This window comes from Tiliqua scincoides, chromosome 5, assembly GCF_035046505.1.
Source record: "Tiliqua scincoides isolate rTilSci1 chromosome 5, rTilSci1.hap2, whole genome shotgun sequence".
NCBI lineage: Eukaryota > Metazoa > Chordata > Lepidosauria > Squamata > Scincidae > Tiliqua > Tiliqua scincoides.
In genome coordinates, this window is record NC_089825.1 from 110777722 (window position 1) to 110797700 (window position 19979).

At 45.2% G+C, this 19979-nt stretch overlaps 1 protein-coding gene and 1 pseudogene across 1 annotated transcript; both read right to left on the minus strand.

Annotated features, from left to right (window-relative positions):
• Nucleotides 1-852: 852 nt before the first annotated feature.
• On the minus strand, nucleotides 853-14930 carry LOC136653163 (vomeronasal type-2 receptor 26-like; annotated as a pseudogene).
• A 1742-nt stretch (nucleotides 14931-16672) lies between these two features.
• LOC136653164 (olfactory receptor 14A16-like) lies at nucleotides 16673-17281 on the minus strand. The gene has a single exon (XM_066630076.1). The coding sequence runs from the start codon at nucleotides 17279-17281 to the stop codon at nucleotides 16673-16675; it is 609 nt and encodes a 202-aa protein (XP_066486173.1).
• Between the last annotated feature and the right edge of the window lie 2698 nt (nucleotides 17282-19979).

Genomic DNA, 19979 nt, shown 5'->3' on the forward strand with positions numbered 1-19979 from the left:
TAGCAATTGCTATTTTTAGGCATTCTGAGGCATGGGGAGCCCTGTGAAGGTATCCCTGGGCTCCCCACACCCCATAGGAGGCTAGCTCTGCCCCTGGTAAGTTCAAAACACTCCCTTTCATTCCTGGCAGCAGTACAATCCTGGCAATCGTGATGCTGCATTTGCCCCTCCCCCACAACAACTTATATAGTTCCAAACTTTCCTGCAGAAGTTTGGGAAACACTGCTGTAGTGGGATAAAAAAGAAAACTATGGCTCCCATGATCCAATTATTTCCTGCAAGAACAATTAACTGTTACACTACAAGCTGCATTCCACTTCTTATTTATGAAAAATGAGTTCACTGATAACAAACAGAGACATAATTCAAACATTAATAGTTCAGTAGATGCTGAGTGCACTTAACGGATACACTATATATTTAGTGGGACTGAGGTAACAATAGTTTTAATCCTTCTGAAATGTAAAAAAAATCAGAAACAAAATCAAATGTTGCCTTGAGGGGTTTTTGTTTTGTTTTTTTAAAATAAATTTTAGGAAATAGAAGCCAAGATTCTGTATTCTTTGTGGTTAGACAGTGGGTCTCGAGTGGTTTCTACAATGTACGGTATATCTGTATTCTGCAAAGTTTCTGTTCTGCACTGGCCACACTGTGTCTGGTACACAATTTTCCATGTTGGGAAGCTCATTTTATCCTAGCTGTGGCATTTATGCATGCTGATTTGGGATATCCAAAAGGAAGGGTGTTTTGTCAGTAGACCCTCAACTCAAAACCATTACCCAAGAGCAAATTAAACCATGCACTTCATTGACATGGATGCAGTCAAATAGCAGGAGAAAATGGACAAAACGGTCATACAACATTATCATATCTCCACACTGCTTGCTGAGGCATGGTTTTTCCTCTAAATATCTCTTTTGTATTAAGATTGGATCTTAGCAGAATAATGTAACATTTGGGGAGAAAGATGCAAGACAGCAGTCCAGTGTTGGAGACCAGGATGGCAAACACCTCCACAACCACGACGTTTTTGCCCATGGTGCTCAAGTAAGTTGGAACAAAGGAGATCCAAACACTGCAAAAGACCAGCATGCTGAAGGTGATGAACTTGGCCTCATTGAAAGTGTCTGGCAGTTTCCTGGCTAGGAAAGCGACAGTGAAGCTGACGATGGCCAGAAAGCCCATATAGCCCAGGACAGAGTAGAACATGCTGAGAGAGCCTTCGTTACATTTCAGGATGATGTTCCCCACCTGTGAGAGCATGTCAACATCTGGGAATGGGGGAGTGATCAGCAGCCATGCCAGACATATACAGACCTGAATGAGGGAGCAGGACAGGACAATGGAGTTGGCCACTTTTTGCCCTAGCCATTTCCTCATCTTGTTTCCTGGCTCGGTGGCAAGAAAGGCCAGGATCACAATGATTGTTTTTGCCAAGACACTAGAAATGGCAACAGAGAAAATGATGCTGAAAGCTATTTGCCGGAGAAGGCAGGAGACCTTCCCAGGCTTGCCAAAGAAGAGTAAAGAAGAAAAGTAGCAGAGGAGGATGGAACTGAGAAGAATACAGGTGATATTCTGGTTGTTGGCTTTGACAACGGGAGTGTTCCAGTTCTTCAGAAATGTTTGTATTACCAAAACTGTGACCACAGCAAAGAAGACTGCAAAAAAAAAGCTATTCCCAGGGGCTCTGCATACTTTAGAAAGTTTATAGTTTTCGGTATGCATTGGCTCTGGTTCTTATTTGGATATTGATCCTCCGGACACTTGACACAATGATCTGCATCTAAAGTAGATAAACCGTATTAGTATCTCAGTTCATTCATACAATGCTGTTTACTTTGTCTTGAAATATGGTGGTATCAGAGCAGTCTGTCTGCTGGACAATGAATGTTCATTTCTGGATGGTTGACAGTCACGTCTGTGTTGGTGGCAGGATCCCATCCCAACACAGCATGGAAGGGTCAACTAAAGTGCATCTCATTCTGTGATGGATTTTCACTAGTTTTTTTTTCAAGACACCGCATTTCCATCTACGTTATGAATTGGTGAGATGTATTCCATACCATTAAAAGCAATTTCAACATGGGGGAAGTTTGCAGGTAGCAGGTGTCTAAAGTGAACTCTCCTTTCCCAAGGGTCTACAGGGTCGGATTGCTTTCTTCCCCTTATATTTAATATTCTGAACCTGTGTGCTAGTTTAATTTTTACTTTAAGGAGGCCTTTGTGACTGCTGCCCCACCACAAGATACAGTGCACACCCCATTGGCACAGTTGTACCAGCACCAGCACTGGAAAACTGGATAGGATTGGGCCCTGGGGCAGCTATCCTGCGCTCTGTGCTTTCATGACTAATACATGGCCATTTTTACTAATGTTTTGATTGCCTTCACCCTTCCCCTACCATAGCATGCGGCACATGCCACGTCAATATGTCTGCATGAAAGAACATGGTGGGGGTTAGGACTGGGTTGTGAATTAGAATATTGGAATATTTTCTTCTCTACCCATTATTCCAGCCTTGGAAATTCACTTAAAGATCTAACTAGTTTCATCTCAGACACGGAGCAGGTTGCAATAGTTTAAAAACTATGAACAAGTTTACAAAAATTTAAAAACGGGATTAAAATTATTCAACATAAGAATAAAGCATGTAATCCAATGTACATTTACTCAGAAGCAAGTCATTGTTCAACGGATCTTGCAGTCCAATCCTATTCTTTCCCAGCCCCACAGATGAAGCAGTAGCACCAAAACGGCGACTGCTGCATCCAATTGGGCAGGGAATTAGCCACAAGTCTCCTTGGGGCAAGGCCTTACCCTGGCATGCAACTGGCCTTCCCCCAGCACTGACTCAGCACAGGCTGAGCCAGTGCTGGTGCCGGCCTGGTGGTGAGTGTCACAGGTGTGCCTTACGGCATATTTGCAACACTCAGTGCTGCCAGAGGGTTGGTGCTGACCAGATAGAACGAGTCCCTAAAACTCCTTATCCTTCCACAAGTCTCCTGCTCTGCAATGAATTTCAGGTCTATAGCAGCCCTCTGTGCCATCACAAAGTATTTATGGTGCCTTTACGATGGCATGTGATAGTCACACTCATTCTGTTGGCATGCTCTTGGATAGGATTGGATCATAACTTACTCAAATGGATTCTACCTGACACACTTCACTTCTAAAGGAAGTGTGTGTGATTATCAAAAATGTATTTGACCTCTTTTTAAAAAAAAATGTTTCTTCTGTGCAGGATTCTGTTCAATGTCTGAACAGTGTAATTCACTGTGATTTTAAGATCTGGTGTTTGATCATACCTTCTTAAATTTACTGTTCCACACAATCTTATCTGCATGAATGAAGAACTCTTGATTTGATGAAATTTCTCCAACCTGGCTTTTAAGGACAGACTGATTGGGGAAGGTGACCCAGTTGATAATATCGTACCCAGATGACAATTCTCCATTTTCAAACAAGACTTCATGTCCAACACCATTGTTAAAGTGGACAGACTTTAGAATAGAATGGAACTGGGTTGGAAGAGAAAACAATGTTTAAAACTAGAGACAGTTTTTGTACTGTATGCCCCTTTCATTTCATTCTTCTGATGAAAATATTAAATATGGCGTGTACAGAAACAGGAGGGGGCATATTTCCTTCCTGCTTCTATGAGTTGACTATCAATCACTATCTATATCATGTAGTGATCTTTTGTCCACATTGAGAAGTTAATCACAAATGACTTTACCTGCCATGGGTGAACATTCAGATTGACAAATTTGTCTCTGTCCAGTGTTCTTCTTTGCCTTGACAACTGGATGGCACGTAGAGTGTGCGCTACAGCATAGACAGCATTGTAGATATTGTAGCTCTCGCCAGTCATGTCCATCTCAAATCTAGAAGTAGGCAGTCTTCCTAGCTTCTCATCCCCTCTACATATTTCACAATACGTACAGTACTGATAGTTTTCATTGGGGAGACGACAATAAAATGCTGTTTGCCAGAACACAGAGAAAAACTGCATCAATGACTTGTCAGGTCTTAAGGTCTGGAGAAAGTCTCGGAATGTTGGTACTGAGTAGGTGTGGACTGAAAAAGACAAGGCACCATGCAAGGTTTGTGTAGAAAAGCTATCCTGATTGAATGTATTTGTGAAATCCCATTGAGGAGGTATAATCCAAACCTTTCCTATTTGGGCTTTGATGTGAAATTCATTCGCATTCAATACCATTGCTAAAGTTTCCAGAGAATGAGCATCCCCGCTGACCACAATCACATTGGCATCAGTTGTGCGAAGTAAGAAGTATATTTTGGAATATGTTCCTCTATCATCTAATAAATAACGATAATTCATTGCTAGAGACCTTTCCAAGAAGGTGTTTTGCCAAATCCCAATCCACTGGGCCTTGCAAGCCAGTCCAATCAGAGTTGCCAATAAGCCAAGTTCCAGTCCAATGGTCAGGTTCCAGGTAGGTCAGTCCAATCCGTCAGGGTATCCAAATCAAAGTCCAAAGCCAAAGTCCAATCACAATCCAGTCTTTCCCAATTCCATAAACCAAGTCACCTCACCACATTCACTCCTCCTACAACCCACCAACCCTTTCTGCCTCAGGTGCTCCTTATATCCCTGAGGGCCTTATTACCTTCCAGTGGCTCCAGCTGTGCAGCACACTCTGCTGGATGCCCAGGTCTTACCCTTAAAGGGGCCACTGCTGACACCACATTTACCTCCTCGCCAGTTCTTCCGCAATTCCAATACAGAAGGCAATACAAATGTCACTCTGGGCAAGCTTAGGTGTCAGCATCTTTACAAAGCTTTCTCCATTGTTGTCATCTGAAACAATGAGACCGATCCATGTCCACTGGAAATGCAGAAGTAGCTGAACAATCCCCATGTGCAGAGTAATTTCCTTTGGTGCCATCTGGTAAAATGATGGGAGATTAGCTTTTCCACTCATCCTGGTTTGATATGCACTGTAAGCAAGCTAAGAGGACAGCAGACTTTCTTAGAGGTTGAAGAGATAACTGAATATGCCCAAATACACATTTTTCCCCCCTACAAATATGTCACAACCCTAGGTGTTTGACTTGTCTTATGATTGTCTTTTGGATTATTGTTTTAAGATTATATGATGCTGCCCTTGAAGATCCATTGCAGTTTTCAGCTATAGGTTTTTGGTTTTTTAAAAAATCATGTCACAACTTCATTGCTCAAAGTGCATTGATTGCCACCTGGTTTCTGAAAGCAACTCAAAGTGTTGGTGATTGCCTTTCAAGTCCTAAACAGCCTCCATTATGAATGACAGCTTCCTCCCACATGAATATACCCGTTCTACCAGATCTTTTGCAGAGGACCTCACAGAGGTTCTGCCATTTTTTGAGGCTCAACTGGGCAGAAACTGGCAAGATGGCCATCTCTGTGGTGGTCCCCAGTATGTTCAAATTGAAACTGGTGACTTCTCTGTCCATCATTCATTGCCATCTCAAGACATTTTTGCTACACCTTCATGGTTTTGTCCTCAATTTTTTGTTTTGTCTTTGTTTTCTTTCTTCTAACTCTTTATTTTGGCTATTTTTGATTGTATTGTTTTTTGTGATACCAATTGCAACTTATTTTGAGTCATTCTGAGAAAGGCAGGGCAGACCTTTTAACAATAAAGAGATGAGTCCGTTTCTATAGGTACAGTAGATTGCTACACATTTATAAATCAAGTAGGAATGTACTAGAAAATATTGTACCCCCAGTTTCTAATGTGCATAAGTGCACCTCCCTTTTTTTTTTTGAACAATTTAATGATTTCTTTTTGAATGATTGCATTGAAAAAGAAATTAGATGAAATATAGAACTAAGTTCTACTTCTCAGAACTTCCCACCTCCAGCATTAGGACATTTTAGATAATCTATTTTAAAATGAAAATGGAGGCTGCTTATTACTAGTCCATGGTCTGTACTGAAGAGGAAACCTCAGGGTGTCTAGGTACACTGCATTTTACATAGACTGATTTTAATCAGAACATTAGATCAGAAAGTAATTCAGTAGCATCCATACCTAAGCACATATGCACCTACCTGTGGAACCTGGTAGATACTCAAGATGGTGGACATTTGAATGGAGTCTTCAACAGTAAGTCCTCCAAGGACAGACAACACTTGCTTTTTCATATTACACTGGTAATTAGGCAGAGTACTTTGCTGTGTGAACAACACATCCAGGATGTCTTTGTATGTTATCATGGAATCAAACTGGTTATCATAGAGATGGAATCCCAGAGTGACATTGGGCAAGAGTTTGGAATCCTCGTTGATATCACGAATGGCAAACATGAAAGAAAGGGCATGTTGATAATTTTTAAACACTATGCTGCAATAAAATTGGCATGGGGACTTAAAAAATATTTTCAAAAAGAAAATCATATTATTATATTTTCATTAGTAGTACATCTACAAAGATTACTGAACATCTGATTCCCACCAGAATGTGTAAGGAAGGTTGATACCAGAAGGGAGATATGAACCAGAAGCATTTCTCTTATATACATGGGAATTATTTGTGCTTTCAAATATTAGAACAGGGAGAGTCAGATAAGATATCTGACCACAAGTGTGTGACATCATCCAACCAAGGGTCTGTAACAGCCAGAGTAAGACCCATGCCTGTCTGTGTGTCTCTCAATCCCTCGGAGCAGCCTGCTCTTTTGCTGAGCTGTTCCCATAGGAAGTAGCGGAAACTTAGACATAAATCAAGAACCTCAGCCTCTGCATCTGCTGTTGCTAGGAAGATTGGGTGAAAAGTCCAATCCATCCTCCACACCCCAGCTCTGTTCAGGTTTCAAGTACATCAATTATGCTGTGCCTGCAAAGCAGCCCACCATTCTCTAATGATGGGAACACCTTTCTCCTGGCATCAGCCCGGCCACTGTCCGCGATGTGATGGGAACCCTGGCAATGGTCATGCACATATATCATTTGCTGTCAGTTATCTTTTTGCCAATTAGTACCAACTCACTGATAAGCAAGCACCTCCCTATGTAATCTCTCACTTAGCTCAGTAGACTCACTCCGCTGACACCAGCACACCACTACGCTGCTCTGTGAGTCCACCATAAGTTTTGTCTTGCTCTGCTCTGTATGCTTTTCATTAAAATAAAGTACTTTTGCACCTCAGTCTTCAACTGGATGCATTCCTTCCTCTGATCTCAAAAAGAACCTCCCACCAGCAGCTCAGGCTGCCAGCTGAAACACAGGGCCCAATCCTGTCCAACCTTCCAGCGTGGATGCTGTGCCAATGAGGGCATATGCTGCATCCTGTGGTGGTGCAGGCAGTCATAAAATCCTCCTCAAGGTACGGGACCACTTGTTCCCTTACTTTCGGTCTACTTTGAGGCTGCACTGGCACTGAAAAATTGGATAGGATTGGGCCTCAAAATTCATATTTGATTGGTTTCAATGTTACTATTACCGCTTACTTAATTCTCTGGATTTGATCCAGCAAAGTTTTAAAATGGATTCATTTTTTTACTTGTACTCACAGTACCTCAAGAATCTCATCAGGCACTCTCACACTTGACCTCTGAAATGGATTGACTGAGATCACTCTAAACTTCATTGGGATATCTAATTCAGAGAGGCATATTTGTGCTTCCCAGAAAGTCAATTTTTAACCTGTTCAACAAAAGCCTGGGCCATTGGTACCCATTAAAAAAATTAAGAACCATCAAGCGGCATCCTGAATTCTTTGCTTGGCACCAAAAGTTGCACGAGATCTGGCTAGCTAGCATCATAGCATGTAAGAGCAGTTAAATATTAACTCTACTTGTGAATCATAGTGATGAAAATTGGTAGAATACTATAGCAGAGAGGTGCTCTCCTCCCTCAGAGATGATGCCCCACTCACACTACAACAATGAAAATATTCACTTCCCTCACCTCTCCCCCATAAAAAAAATGGTGAGAGATATTCTCTCTATTGCTGCTGCTCTGGCATATTCATATCCATAGGAAGTATGCATGTTCAGTATGTATTTCACAAGATAGAAACTTTTCTGGTTGGCTGATGGAAGTAATCTGCATAACAAAGGCTATGTTATCATTGGCGAGGAGCAAAAGTATATACTCAGAAAAAAAGTATGAATATATGTAATCAAAGCTGACTCTTCGGGAACAATTTTGAAAAATAGCACAAAGCTGCTCCATTTGGTCCCAGCCCTCTGAAAGGAAAAGACAGCTTGGAATGGGAACTTCCACTGATTTGGAGCATCACTAGTGCTCTGTCAGATGTATCGAAAATGGAGGCAACCCAGTCTATGATCCCCACAGATTGTTTGATTATAGCAACAATCGTGAAGAAGCTTTGGGGGGAAATGCGCAGTTGAATGCCAACTCCTATATCAACTGTTTCAATTATATCTGATCTATAGCAGCACCGGTTGAAATTTTGCCCCTTATTTTGCCCCTTCCCAAACTATTCCTGGCTTGCGACACTCCCGGAACCCAGAAGGAAGTGATGATAATGCAAGCTGCATCATGCGGTGACACCACCACCACTTACTTCCGGGTTTGGAGGGCATTGCAAGCCTCAAAATAGCAGTAAAAGGGTAAGGGCGGACAGGAGAGTTTTTCCAGTGCTTTTTTTCAGCGAGCTGCAGCTCTGCCCCCTGTGCTGAGCCACCTGCCACCATTTGGAGGCCAATGCTGGGTCTCCCATGGGTGGCCTGCAACACCCTGTCAAGTGCCTTGCGATTGCAATGGGCATCACAATGCACACTTTGGGAACCTCTGCCTCATGCAGTTGTTTGGAACACTATTTTTTCAGTGGGCAAAGAGTGTTACTATCACTAAATAAGAGAAAAGGGACTTACTTAAATGTACCACAGTGCCTTTCTGGAGGTTCTCTGAAAAGGGGCTCAGTAATGACAGCACGTATGAGAGAGACGACACCACCAATCGCGGCATCTCCTGGTTTATAAAAATAGCCTCGGCTGTTAGTACGAAAACGACATTCAGCATTTGCATCCTGAGATGCGAGTTGAGGGAACAGTAGCAGCAGCAGCAGCAGCAGCAATAATGGCCATCTGAGTGCAATTATATGTCCACCTGTGCTGCACCCGCACACCTCCATATCTAACTGCCCTGGCTACTACTAGTGTGCTGTCCACAGCAATCACCTTCCCATTCAGAAGCACAATTAATGCAATCCAGAGATTGCATCAGAAAGATCTAAAGAAGGTGAACTCCAGAACAGGAGATTGGCTTAGATCTAACCCATTATAGAGCAGCAACCCAAAACTAAGCAGTATTTGGGGACTCCAGTCTAGATGGGAGCTCAGAATTTAACCTTTTTCTAAGTATTTTTTCTTACCAATGCTACAAAAAGGAAAATTAATAATGGTTGTTTGGGTAATTACAAGCAGGTAATGGTCTCCCTGATGTAATGGATGTTCTTAGAGTGCAACTGCAAAAACATGTTTGTAAGATTCCATGAAATTATTTGCACGTCATTGTGAGGTACGAAAGATCAAAGCCTTTGCTTACCAGTGAGGCGGTGTTGAAAACAGTTGGGTTACCATATTTTTCGCTCCATAAGACGCACTTTCCCCCCAAAAAAAGTGTGGGGGGGGGGAAGTGTGTGCGTCTTATGGAGCGAATACTGGGGGCAAGGTCCGCACCGGGGGCAAGGTCCTCATTTGCGCAGGCACCACAGGGGGAGGGCAGGCTTACTTTAAAAGAAAGTTTTCCTCCTCTCAAAACTAGGTGCGTCTTATGGTCAGGTGCGTCTTATGGAGCGAAAAATACGGTACGTTGCAGTTCTGTGAACATATGGACATTGATCAGGACTGGGAGGCGACAGGCTCAGCAGAGTTGGCATGTGCCATATCCTATCCCTGTTCCCAGGGCCAGTCCTAGCTGTTGGATCCACCCCTCTTACCTCCTCCCTGCCCCGGTTCCTCCCCCTACCTTCACAGATATGCCCGTATTTCTCTGCAGCCACCATCAAAGCCAACTCACTAGTACGAGCGGACAGTGGCCTCTCTGCCAGCTTGCATGCATGGCTCCCAGCCATTGCAATGGGGGCCTTATTGCGCTTGCTGGTGAAAGCTCGCTTCTACTGGCATCCTTGCACTTCTGCCAGTGGATAGGGCAGTGTCACCCAGGGACTGACCCCATGGTGTGCAGGACCCACAGTTGAGACAAGATGAGATCTGGATAAATTCATTCATGTTTATTGAATAATCACAATAGAATAGCATGCAGTGTGTCCTAGCTACAGCAATACTCCCTCCCCTTTTAGTGTGAGCACCTATCCTAGAGGTGCAACATCCCCTGGGGTACCCCCAACCTCTCTTGTATCTGACAATTTTAGCTTTTCCATGACAGCTCTTGAAAAGGAAGTTGAAGGAGCTGAATTGTTCCATCTATCCCAAGCCTGACTTCCTTTCAGATATACTTGCCCTTGAGGGATCACCGACCTGCATCCCTGAGTCAAGCAGCCTCTTGAGATCAGTTCTAGTTCTCCACCTGATTCTTGGTTACTTTATGGTGCATTTCAAAGTTCTAATCCTACTCCGTGTCCCACTCCATATCTGATACAGGGACAGGTTGCAAATGGGCAGCCAGTGTAGCTGCTGAAGCAGTGGTTCAGCCGAGTCCTGTCGCCTGGCACTACAACTACTTGAGCCACTGCATTGTGTACTAAATGCAATTTCCAAACAGTTTTATAGGGCACATTGCAGTAGTCCAGTCTCAAAGTTACTAAAGCATGACTTACAGTAGCCAGGTTGGCTCAAGTATGGTCTCAGTTGGAGCACCAGCCTGATAGGCTGATCCTGGACAGTGCACACCAGTATGTTTGCAAGCCCTCACCACGCTGGGCCCACGTTCTGCTGCTGGGCGGTCACCTGGACTGCCTGATGGCAGAGAGATGAGTGGAGGTGTGGGGAGAGGTGGGGAGGAGGCTTTCCAGAGTGGGGGAGGTGGGGGAGGTGGGGGAGGTGGGGGAGGGTGGGGAGGTGGCGTAGTGGGGGGGGAGTGGGGCAGGAGGAGGGCAGGACAGACGGAGCTAGGCTCCATCAGATCCTGAGCCCCATGTGGGACCACTCAGTCTGGCACAGGACTCTCCAATTCTGCGGCAGCTCCAGAGTAGCCCCATTGCAGGACAAAAGTCCCTTTTCCCCAAGCAGCCACTGGTGGCTGCCTGGTTGCACACTGGATACCACAGCAGCCATTTTGGCGCCGCAGCAGCCCCGTGTGCTGGGCAGCTCAGGATTCGGCTGTGAGCTGGGTGAATGCACTTTTAGCAACTGATTATTGGTGTAGGCAGACAATGCTTGCATAACCATGAATTTCTCCTACAGGAAAACAGAGGGCTAGAATTAATCTTATGAACCTGTGCCTTTATGGATTTTATTATGACAGTTTTGATCATCTTATGAATATTTTGTTACTGATTTAAAAATAAATAATAGAGCAAAAATATATAATGTTCTACGACATTTGTTTTACATTCTGTACTGACCTACCACTTAGCCTCCAAGTACCAACACTTTTACTTGGTCCACATAACTTTTTCTCTGTTGTTTGAGGCCACTGCCTCCAGTATAGACAGAGAAGCGCCAACATGGACGTGTAGTGACAATTTATCTCCCTTTTCCATTTCCATTTTTCCACAAAGCCTTTGGCACAGTGTCTTAAGCTCCTTTCTTTAGTCTGGTGGCCCAATCTCATGGCCAAGAAATGTCGTCATACCACTAGGTATGCAACAGGCTGAAGCTGCTGGCATGACCCCAGTAGCAGAGAGGTGGGAAAGTGATGGAGAGTGGGGTGGAACTGGGAGGGAAGAAGTGAAATTGGTGGCCCCCAAATCCCAAACCTGCTGTCCTGAACCAGACATGTCCCCAGTATCTCCAGAGAATTATGCCAGCAACAGACAGTGAGTCCACATATACCTGTGTATGCCCATTGCAATGAGAAGGACAAAGTGTCCACATAAGAACATAAGAACAGCGCCACTGGATCAGGCCATAGGCCCATCTAGTCCAGCTTCCTGTATGTCACAGCAGCCCACCAAATGCCCCAGGGAGCACACCAGATAACAAGAGACCTGTATCCTGGTGCCCTCCCTTGCATCTGGCATTCTGACATAACCCATTTCTAAAATCAGGAGGTTGCACATACACATCATGGCTTGTACCCCGTAATGGATATTTCCTCCAGAAACTTGTCCAATCCCCTTTTAAAGGCGTCCAGGCCAGTCGCCATCACCACATGCTGTGGCAAAGAGTTCCACAGACCAACCACACGCTGAGTAAAGAAATATTTTCTCTTGTCTGTTCTAACTCTCCCAACACTCAATTTTAGTGGATGTCTCCTGGTTCTGGTGTTATGTGAGAGTGTAAAGAGCATCTCCCTATCCACTCTGTCCATCCCCTGCATAATTTTGTATGTCTCAATCATGTCCCCCCTCAGGCGTCTCTTTTCTAGGCTGAAGAGGCCCAAACGCCGTAGCCTTTCCTCATAAGGAAGGTGCCCCAGCCCTGTAATCATCTTAGTCACTCTCTTTTGCACCTTTTCCATTTCCACTATGTCTTTTTTGAGATGTGGCAACCAGAACTGGACACAATACTCCAGGTGTGGTCTTACCATCGATTTGTACTTTGGTATTATAATATTAGCTGTTTTGTTCTCAATACCTTTCCTAATGAGCCCAAGCATAGAATTGGCCTTCTTCACTGCCACCGCACATTGGGTCAACACTTTCATCGACCTGTCCACCACCACCCCAAGATCTCTCTCCTGATCTGTCACAGACAGCTCAGAACCCATTAGCCTATATCTAAAGTTTTGATTTTTTGCCCCAATGTGCATGGCTTTACACTTACTGACATTGAAGCGCACCTGCCATTTTGTTGCCCATTCTGCCAGTCTGGAGAGATCCTTCTGGAGTTCCTCACAATCATTTCTGGTCTTCACCACACGGAAAAGTTTGGTGTCATCCGCAAACTTTGCAAACCCACTGCTCAACCCTGTCTCTAGGTCTGAAGAGGTTGAAAAGCACTGGTCCCAGGACAGATCCTTGGGGCACACCGCTTTTCACCTCTCTCCATTGTGAAAATTGCCCATTGACACACACTCTTTGTTTCCTGGCCTTCAACCAGTTCTCAATCCATGAGAGGACCTGTCCTCTAATTCCCTGACTGGAGTTTTTTCAGTAGCCTTTGGTGAGGGACCGTGTTGAACGCCTTCTGAAAGTCCAGATATATAATGGCCACGGGTTCTCCCGCATCCACATACCTGTTGACCTTTTCAAAGAATTCTATAAGGTTCGTGAGGCAAGACTTACCCTTACAGAAGCCATGCTGATTCTCCCTTAGGAAGGCCTGTTCATCTATGTGTTTTGAGATCCTATCTTTGATGAGGCATTCCACCATCTTACCCAATATAGATATTAGGCTGACCGGCCTATAGTTTCCCGGGTCCCCCCTCTTTCCCTTTTTAAAGATCAGTGTGACATTTACTATCCTCCAATCTTCTGGCACTGTGGCCGTTTTGAGGGACAAGTTGCATATCTTAGTCAAGAGATCAGCAACTTCTTTCTTCAATTCCTTAATAACTCTTGGGTGGATGCCATCAGGGCCCGGTGACTTAGTGATCTTTAATTTATCAATGAGGTCTGAAACATCTTCTCTTTTAACCTCTAGGACTTAACTCCTCAGTTAACTCCAACTAAGGACTTAACTCCTCAGTTGGGAGGGGCCGTTCGGGCAGCGGTATCTACCCAAGGTCTTCTGCCGTGAAGACAGATGCAAAGAACTCATTTAATTTCTCTGCCATCTCTAAGTCCCCTTTTATCTCCCCTTTCCCTCCCTCACCATCCAGAGGGCCAACTGCTCCTCTGGCGGGTTTCCTGCTTCTAACATATTTGAAGAAGCTTTTATTATTCCCCTTAATGTTGCTGGCCATGCGTTCCTCATAGTCTCGCTTGGCCTCCCATATCTCCTTCTTACATTTCTTTTGCCACAGTTTATGTTCCTTTTTATTCTCCTCATTAGGGCAAGACTTCCATTTACGGAAGGAAGCTTCCTTGCCCTTCACAGCCTCTCTAACTTGGCTCGTTAGCCATGCGGGCACCCTAATGGATTTAGTGGAACCCTTCTTTCTTTGTGGTATACACCTCTGCTGGGCCTCTGTTACTGTTGTTTTAAGCAGCCTCCATGCACTCTGGAGAGATTGGACTCTTTTTACCCTCCCTTTCAACCTCCTTCTAACCAGCCTCCTCATTTGAGGGAAGTCCGCCCGTCGGAAGTCAAGGGTTTTTGTTAGAGATTTGCCTGGTATTCTTCCCCCAATGTGCACGTCAAAACGGATCGCAGCATGATCACTGTTCCCCAATGGCTCAGTAACATTTACATCGCTAACCAGGTCCTGTGTACCACACAATATTAAACCCAGAGTCACCTGGCCTCTGGTGGGCTCTGTGACTAGCTGCTCTAAGCCACAGTCATTTAGCACGTCAAGAAATCTGCTCTGCCACCTTTTTAATGTTATGCGCCAGCAATCTGGTTCCATTCTGATTCAAGTGGAGTCTGTCCCTCTTGTACAGGCCCCGCTTGTCCCAAAATGTTCCCCAGTGCCTAATGAATCTAAACCCCTCTTCCCTACACCACCATCTCATCCACGCATTGAGACCCCTTATCTCCGCCTGCCTAGCTGGCCCTGCGCGTGGAACAGGTAGCACTTCCGGGAACGCTACGCTTGTGGTCCTGGCTTTCAGCTTCCTGCCTAAAAGCCTAAATTTGGCCTCCAGGAACTCCTGGCTACACTTGCCCACGTTGTTGGTACCGACATGCACAACAACTGCTACCTCTTCCCCAGCACTGTCTACCAGCCTGTCTAGATGGGAAGTGATGTCCGCAACCTTTGCACCAGGCAGGCAAGTCACCATGCGGTCCTCACATCCATTGCAAACCCCCCTCTCTATGCTTCTAACAATTGAATCCCCCACTACAAAAGCCCCCGACCCCCCTCCTGCCGAGGAGTATCCTGAGTGTGTTCGGATACGGGTCCATCCCCTGGAGAAGGGGTCCCCCCCAGGGAATTGTTTCCCTCCTCTCCAGGATGACGTCCTCCAGCCCCGAGACTTCCCACCCGGGCAGCTGAGGAGCTGCACGCCTGAGGTTGGGACGAAGCCTGATTGTCCCCGGAAGTCTCCCCACAGTCCTTCTCGGCCTGCCTCTGCTTCTCCATGTCGCCCACCAAGGCTTCAAGGGAGCAGACGCGTTCCCTGAGACCCTGAAGTTCCTTGCACCGAGGACGCACCCTTGACTTATGCCCCAGAGGCAAATAATCATACATGTGGCGCTCAATGCAGAAAACTGGATAGCCCCCACCCTGCTGCTGGCTGTCTGACGGCATAGCTTTTTTGTTGTTTTTATTTAGGGGTACTATAAAAAACCCTTCACTGGTTAGCAGCCCTCTTCTCAAAGGAAGAGAAAGGCGATATCTGGGGCCCTGGCCTCCTCGCCCTGCTGCTGAACTCGCACTGAGGCTAAACTTGCGGTGCCTTACCTGGCACTTAGTTCCCAGAGGCACTTGGGTTCCCAGAGGCTACACGCGTCTGCAGAGAACATGTGGGAATCTTCCTATCCTAGTATGTGTGAACAATGTGTGACATTGTTCCTGCACACTGATTCTGCTGCCTGTTTGAAGGAGAGTGAGAGAGACTGAATGACCACAGTGATGTCATCTATCAGAAGAAGCGACTGGACATTATGACTCCATACTGACACTGCCTGTCAGAAAATTGAGTGTCCCATTGTGATATCACTGCATGCCTGACATCAGTGCATGTCTGCATTGCTCCATGTCAGCAGATCAGGCCCGGGAAGGGGGATAAGATACGGTGTGTGCTTGCGCTGCCCATCTTACCCCCTCCAGGCCTGATCTGCCCCCATTATTGACACCTGCCCCATTCTGGCCCCTCCCTGCCTTCCACTATCCTTCTCCCACCCCTAGCATGGGACATACCCTATCTAGCAAATGCTGCTTCCTGTGTTTCCACTGGCAGGAGGGTGCAGGCCTTCCTACCAGCTCCACCAACTGGCACAGTGTTGCAACATCCCTTCTCCTCTCTGGCAGTGGCAGACCTCCTGAGCCCCATACCCCGGGGCAAAGGTCCGCGATGGTGCCCCCCATGGGATGTCGCTGCCCCCCCATGCAAATCCCCCCACTTACCTGGAGCTCACAGACCCTCACGCAACTCCAGGATGCATTGGGGAAGCCTCTCTGAGGTTCCCCGATGCTTTAAACCGTGCTTCCAAAAAACCAGAAGCACAGTTTCCAACCTCATCAGGAGCCCCAGCGAGGCTTCTGCGGGGTCCTAAAGGTGCATGAGGCTCTGTGCCTTGGGCCTTTGCCCCATAGAATGAATGGGAGGTTCACCACTGTTCTCTGGAAGTCTCCTGTTGTTTCTCACCCACTGTGAATGAAATATACATTTTGCCCACAACATTTTGAGTGTTCTGAGATCTTAGACAACATATTCTATACACAGTGTTGTTTTTTAATGCTTGAGAAACCAAAGTATTGATTATTTTTTTCTACTGAGGGAAAAAGACACAATAGCACCCATATGAGGCTGATATAATGAATTTTAAAATTAAACTGTCCCACATGGAAGCAAAAGGGTCATAAGTGAACGTGAGGGATCATATTCTTGGTTGGAAACTTTGGGTACAGCAGCTTCCACAGAGCAGACTTGACATCCTTATTCCTCATGCTGTAGATTATTGGGTTCATCATTGGTGGCAATACAGAATATATCACAGCAAGCACTTCATCCGAGTTATATGAAGAGCTGGAACTTAGCATGAAATGGGAAAGGATACCAGTACCAAGTAACAAGGAGACAACTATGAGATGAGGAATGCAAGTGGATAAGGCCTTTTGCCTGTTCTCCACAGAGGACATTCTTGATACTGTGGTGAAGATCTTCACATAAGACATGATAATGCACACAAAGCAGCTGAGACCCAAGGCTGCACTAAGGAGAAGCATCCACATTTCATGGAGATATGAATCATCACATAAGATCTTGACTAGGTGTGGAATTTCACAGAAGAACTGGTTGATGATGTTGGAGCAGAAGGGCATTGAAAAAATGGTCCCTGTGTGCAGACAAGCATTAAGGAAACCTGCCATCCATGCGCTACCTGCCAGTTGTAGACAGGTTCCCCTTTTCATCACAGTCATATAGTGAAGAGGATGGCAGATGGCAACGTAACGGTCGTAGGCCATGACAGCAAGAATGAAAATATCAGAGGAAATGAAGAAAAGGAAAAAAAGCAGTTGTGCCACACATTCAGAATAGGAAATGTGTCTAGTATTCATGAGCACATTGGTCATAAACTTAGGCATGGTGGCAGAGGTGGATCCAAGGTCCCCAATGGATAGGTTGATTAGAAAGAAATACATTGGGGTCTGAAGGTGAGCATTGAGGGTTACCAAGGTGATGATGAGAAGATTCCCCACCAGCACAGTCAAGTACAGTGTTAAGAAAGCCAGAAAGTGTACAATTTGAAGTTGCCGTTCCTCAGACAATCTCAGAAGTAAGAAATCAGTTATAATAGTTACATTAGACTTGACTTCATTAATATGTTGACTGCTGAAGGAAGAAGAAAGATAAGTATAAACACATATCGGTGGACTTACAATAATACGGTTCCCTGAAACAAACGGAATTACTCCAACTATTTTATTTTCACAATGATGTTATTAAAAACACCATACAATACATACAATAACCATACAATAACTGGCTAGTTTTGAGCTGAGATCATCTAACAAGGTATTCAACAGCCTCTATTGAGATACCAGCATGACAGAGAAATGAAATGAATTACAGAACAATACAAGATATCTTTATGCAGTGAGAAAAATCTTCTAGGGACTCCGAATACCATTGTTGCCGAAACATTTAACTACCTGCATCTTACGTATGCAGAATGGTCCAATCGTCTAAAATGTGAAGCTCTTGCACTTGTACAGTCAAGCTCTCTGCCAGACCACACCACCATTAACTCAATTGCAGTGCTTGTGTTAGAAATATCTGCATTAACATTGCATCGGTATTAAGAATGATGGGTAGTTTGAATACCTTGAAAGAGCATCAGATTAAAAAAAAAACTAGTATTGCCTGTAACACGTAGAGATGGGTGAACAACCTTGTGCTCGCCACAAAAGTAATGTGCACCCTTTGAGCATTAAAGGAGAATGTTCAGAGAGCCACAGAGGAACTTGGTGGGCATTGACCTTTAGCACCCGAAGGGCACAAAACAAGCCCTCTTTCAGCTGCTCTCCATCTACTTTCCCCAGCGTGAGGCAATGTTTGTCCTTGAGAGAAGAATGTGGGGTATCAGCCTTTAAAGGGCAGGCCTCTATTCAGCTCACACCAAGCGCACATGCCTGCATAGTCAAGCACTCCTGATTTAAATGCTCAGTCAATCTCTAAGGTGCTGCCTTCCTACCTCACTATGCTGGATTCAAACGGATCCACTCAATTTTCTACCAAAAAGCAGACCAGAGTGAAAACAGGCAATTCTGTCTACTCCTAGTTCCAAGCATATTTCCAACTCATCTACTATTTTCATTTCCTCGAGCTTTTCTCCCCTTCTCATCCCATCTCCTTCCACTCTTTTTTGAAAAGAAAGATTTCACTGAATGTCCCTTTTGCTGCAATTTGGCTTCACCTCTACTAGTATTCCCACAATCCGTCACAAGAGGTGGAAGAGGGTGGCTGGAGGGTGGAACAGAGACATTCCAGGGCATGAGGAGGGTGGACTGGGAAGCGGATCAGGCCCGGGAGAAGATGGAACTGGCCTAGGTGACCTAGGCCAGATCCTAACCCCTGATTCAATCAGTATTACATGAGCCATTTTGATTTGTGCCCACAAAATCACTGGTGCAGATTTGAGGAGGCCCAAAGGGCTCGCAAGCACATGACATGGGTTAAGGGGGCATAAATCCCCTTACTCTGAGTTGCTCCCAAGTCGGCTCCTACCCTGCACTGGATACAGTGCAGGCCAGCAGTGCTGCCTGTTCCAACACAGGTTAGGATTGTGCCCTAAGATTAGCTGAAAACAAATTTCAGTTGTCCAAAATATTTGTGATTACCTCATCAGCACAATCCTCGGAAAACATGCTTTGATGTTAAGTCCTAACAGTTCAGTTGGGCATACCACCTGGTAAGGACATTACATTTAGGTTTGAAACTTAAGCGTTATTAATGTCAAAATGGACTTGGTAGCTTCACTCTGGTTGGATCAGGGTCTTTTTCTATAGTCATTGGGTAAATACACATGGAAGTTCTGCTTAGTTTATGTATTCCTCTGTGGCACCCACAGACATGACTCTCAATGAAAACATTTATGCTAGAACAGTGGTTCTCAATCTGATGGATCACAACCCATCAGTTTGTGAAAAGTTTCCCGTTTCTTTAAGTGACAGGGGAAAGGGGAAGCAGCGGCGCGTTCCCCAGGATCACATCGCGGGGGTGTGTGTGCTTTTACTTACTATGGGCTTGTGTAAGCAGCAGGAGGTGCGGGGAGCCCCACACAGCCCTCCACAGGGCTCCCTGAGGCTTGGAATATTCAGAAATAACAAGTGCAAACCACTTCTGGTTTGCAAGACATGGTCTGCACAGGCTGTTTCTTAACATTCCAAGCCTCTGACAGGTTGCACGGGGCTCCCCATATCTCCTGCTTCTTGTACAAGCCCACCATAAGTAAAAGCACCCCCCTCAGCTCCCTTAGTGACGCGATCCTGGGGATCGCATCACTGCCCTCGCCCCTTTTCCGCAAAGACTCCCAAAAAGTTTGCTCCCAAAGTAAAGCTTTCAAAAAGTTTGAGAACCACTGTGCTAGAAGAATCTGAAAACGTGAATGATAGGGAAAGCAAAGAGGATGATGATAGTTGAACAGGTAGCATTGACAAATTC

Excerpts from the sequence above, each read along its gene's own strand:
- LOC136653164 (XM_066630076.1), bottom strand. The coding sequence starts at position 17,281 with ATGGCCTACGACCGTTACGTTGCCATCTGCCATCCTCTTCACTATATG.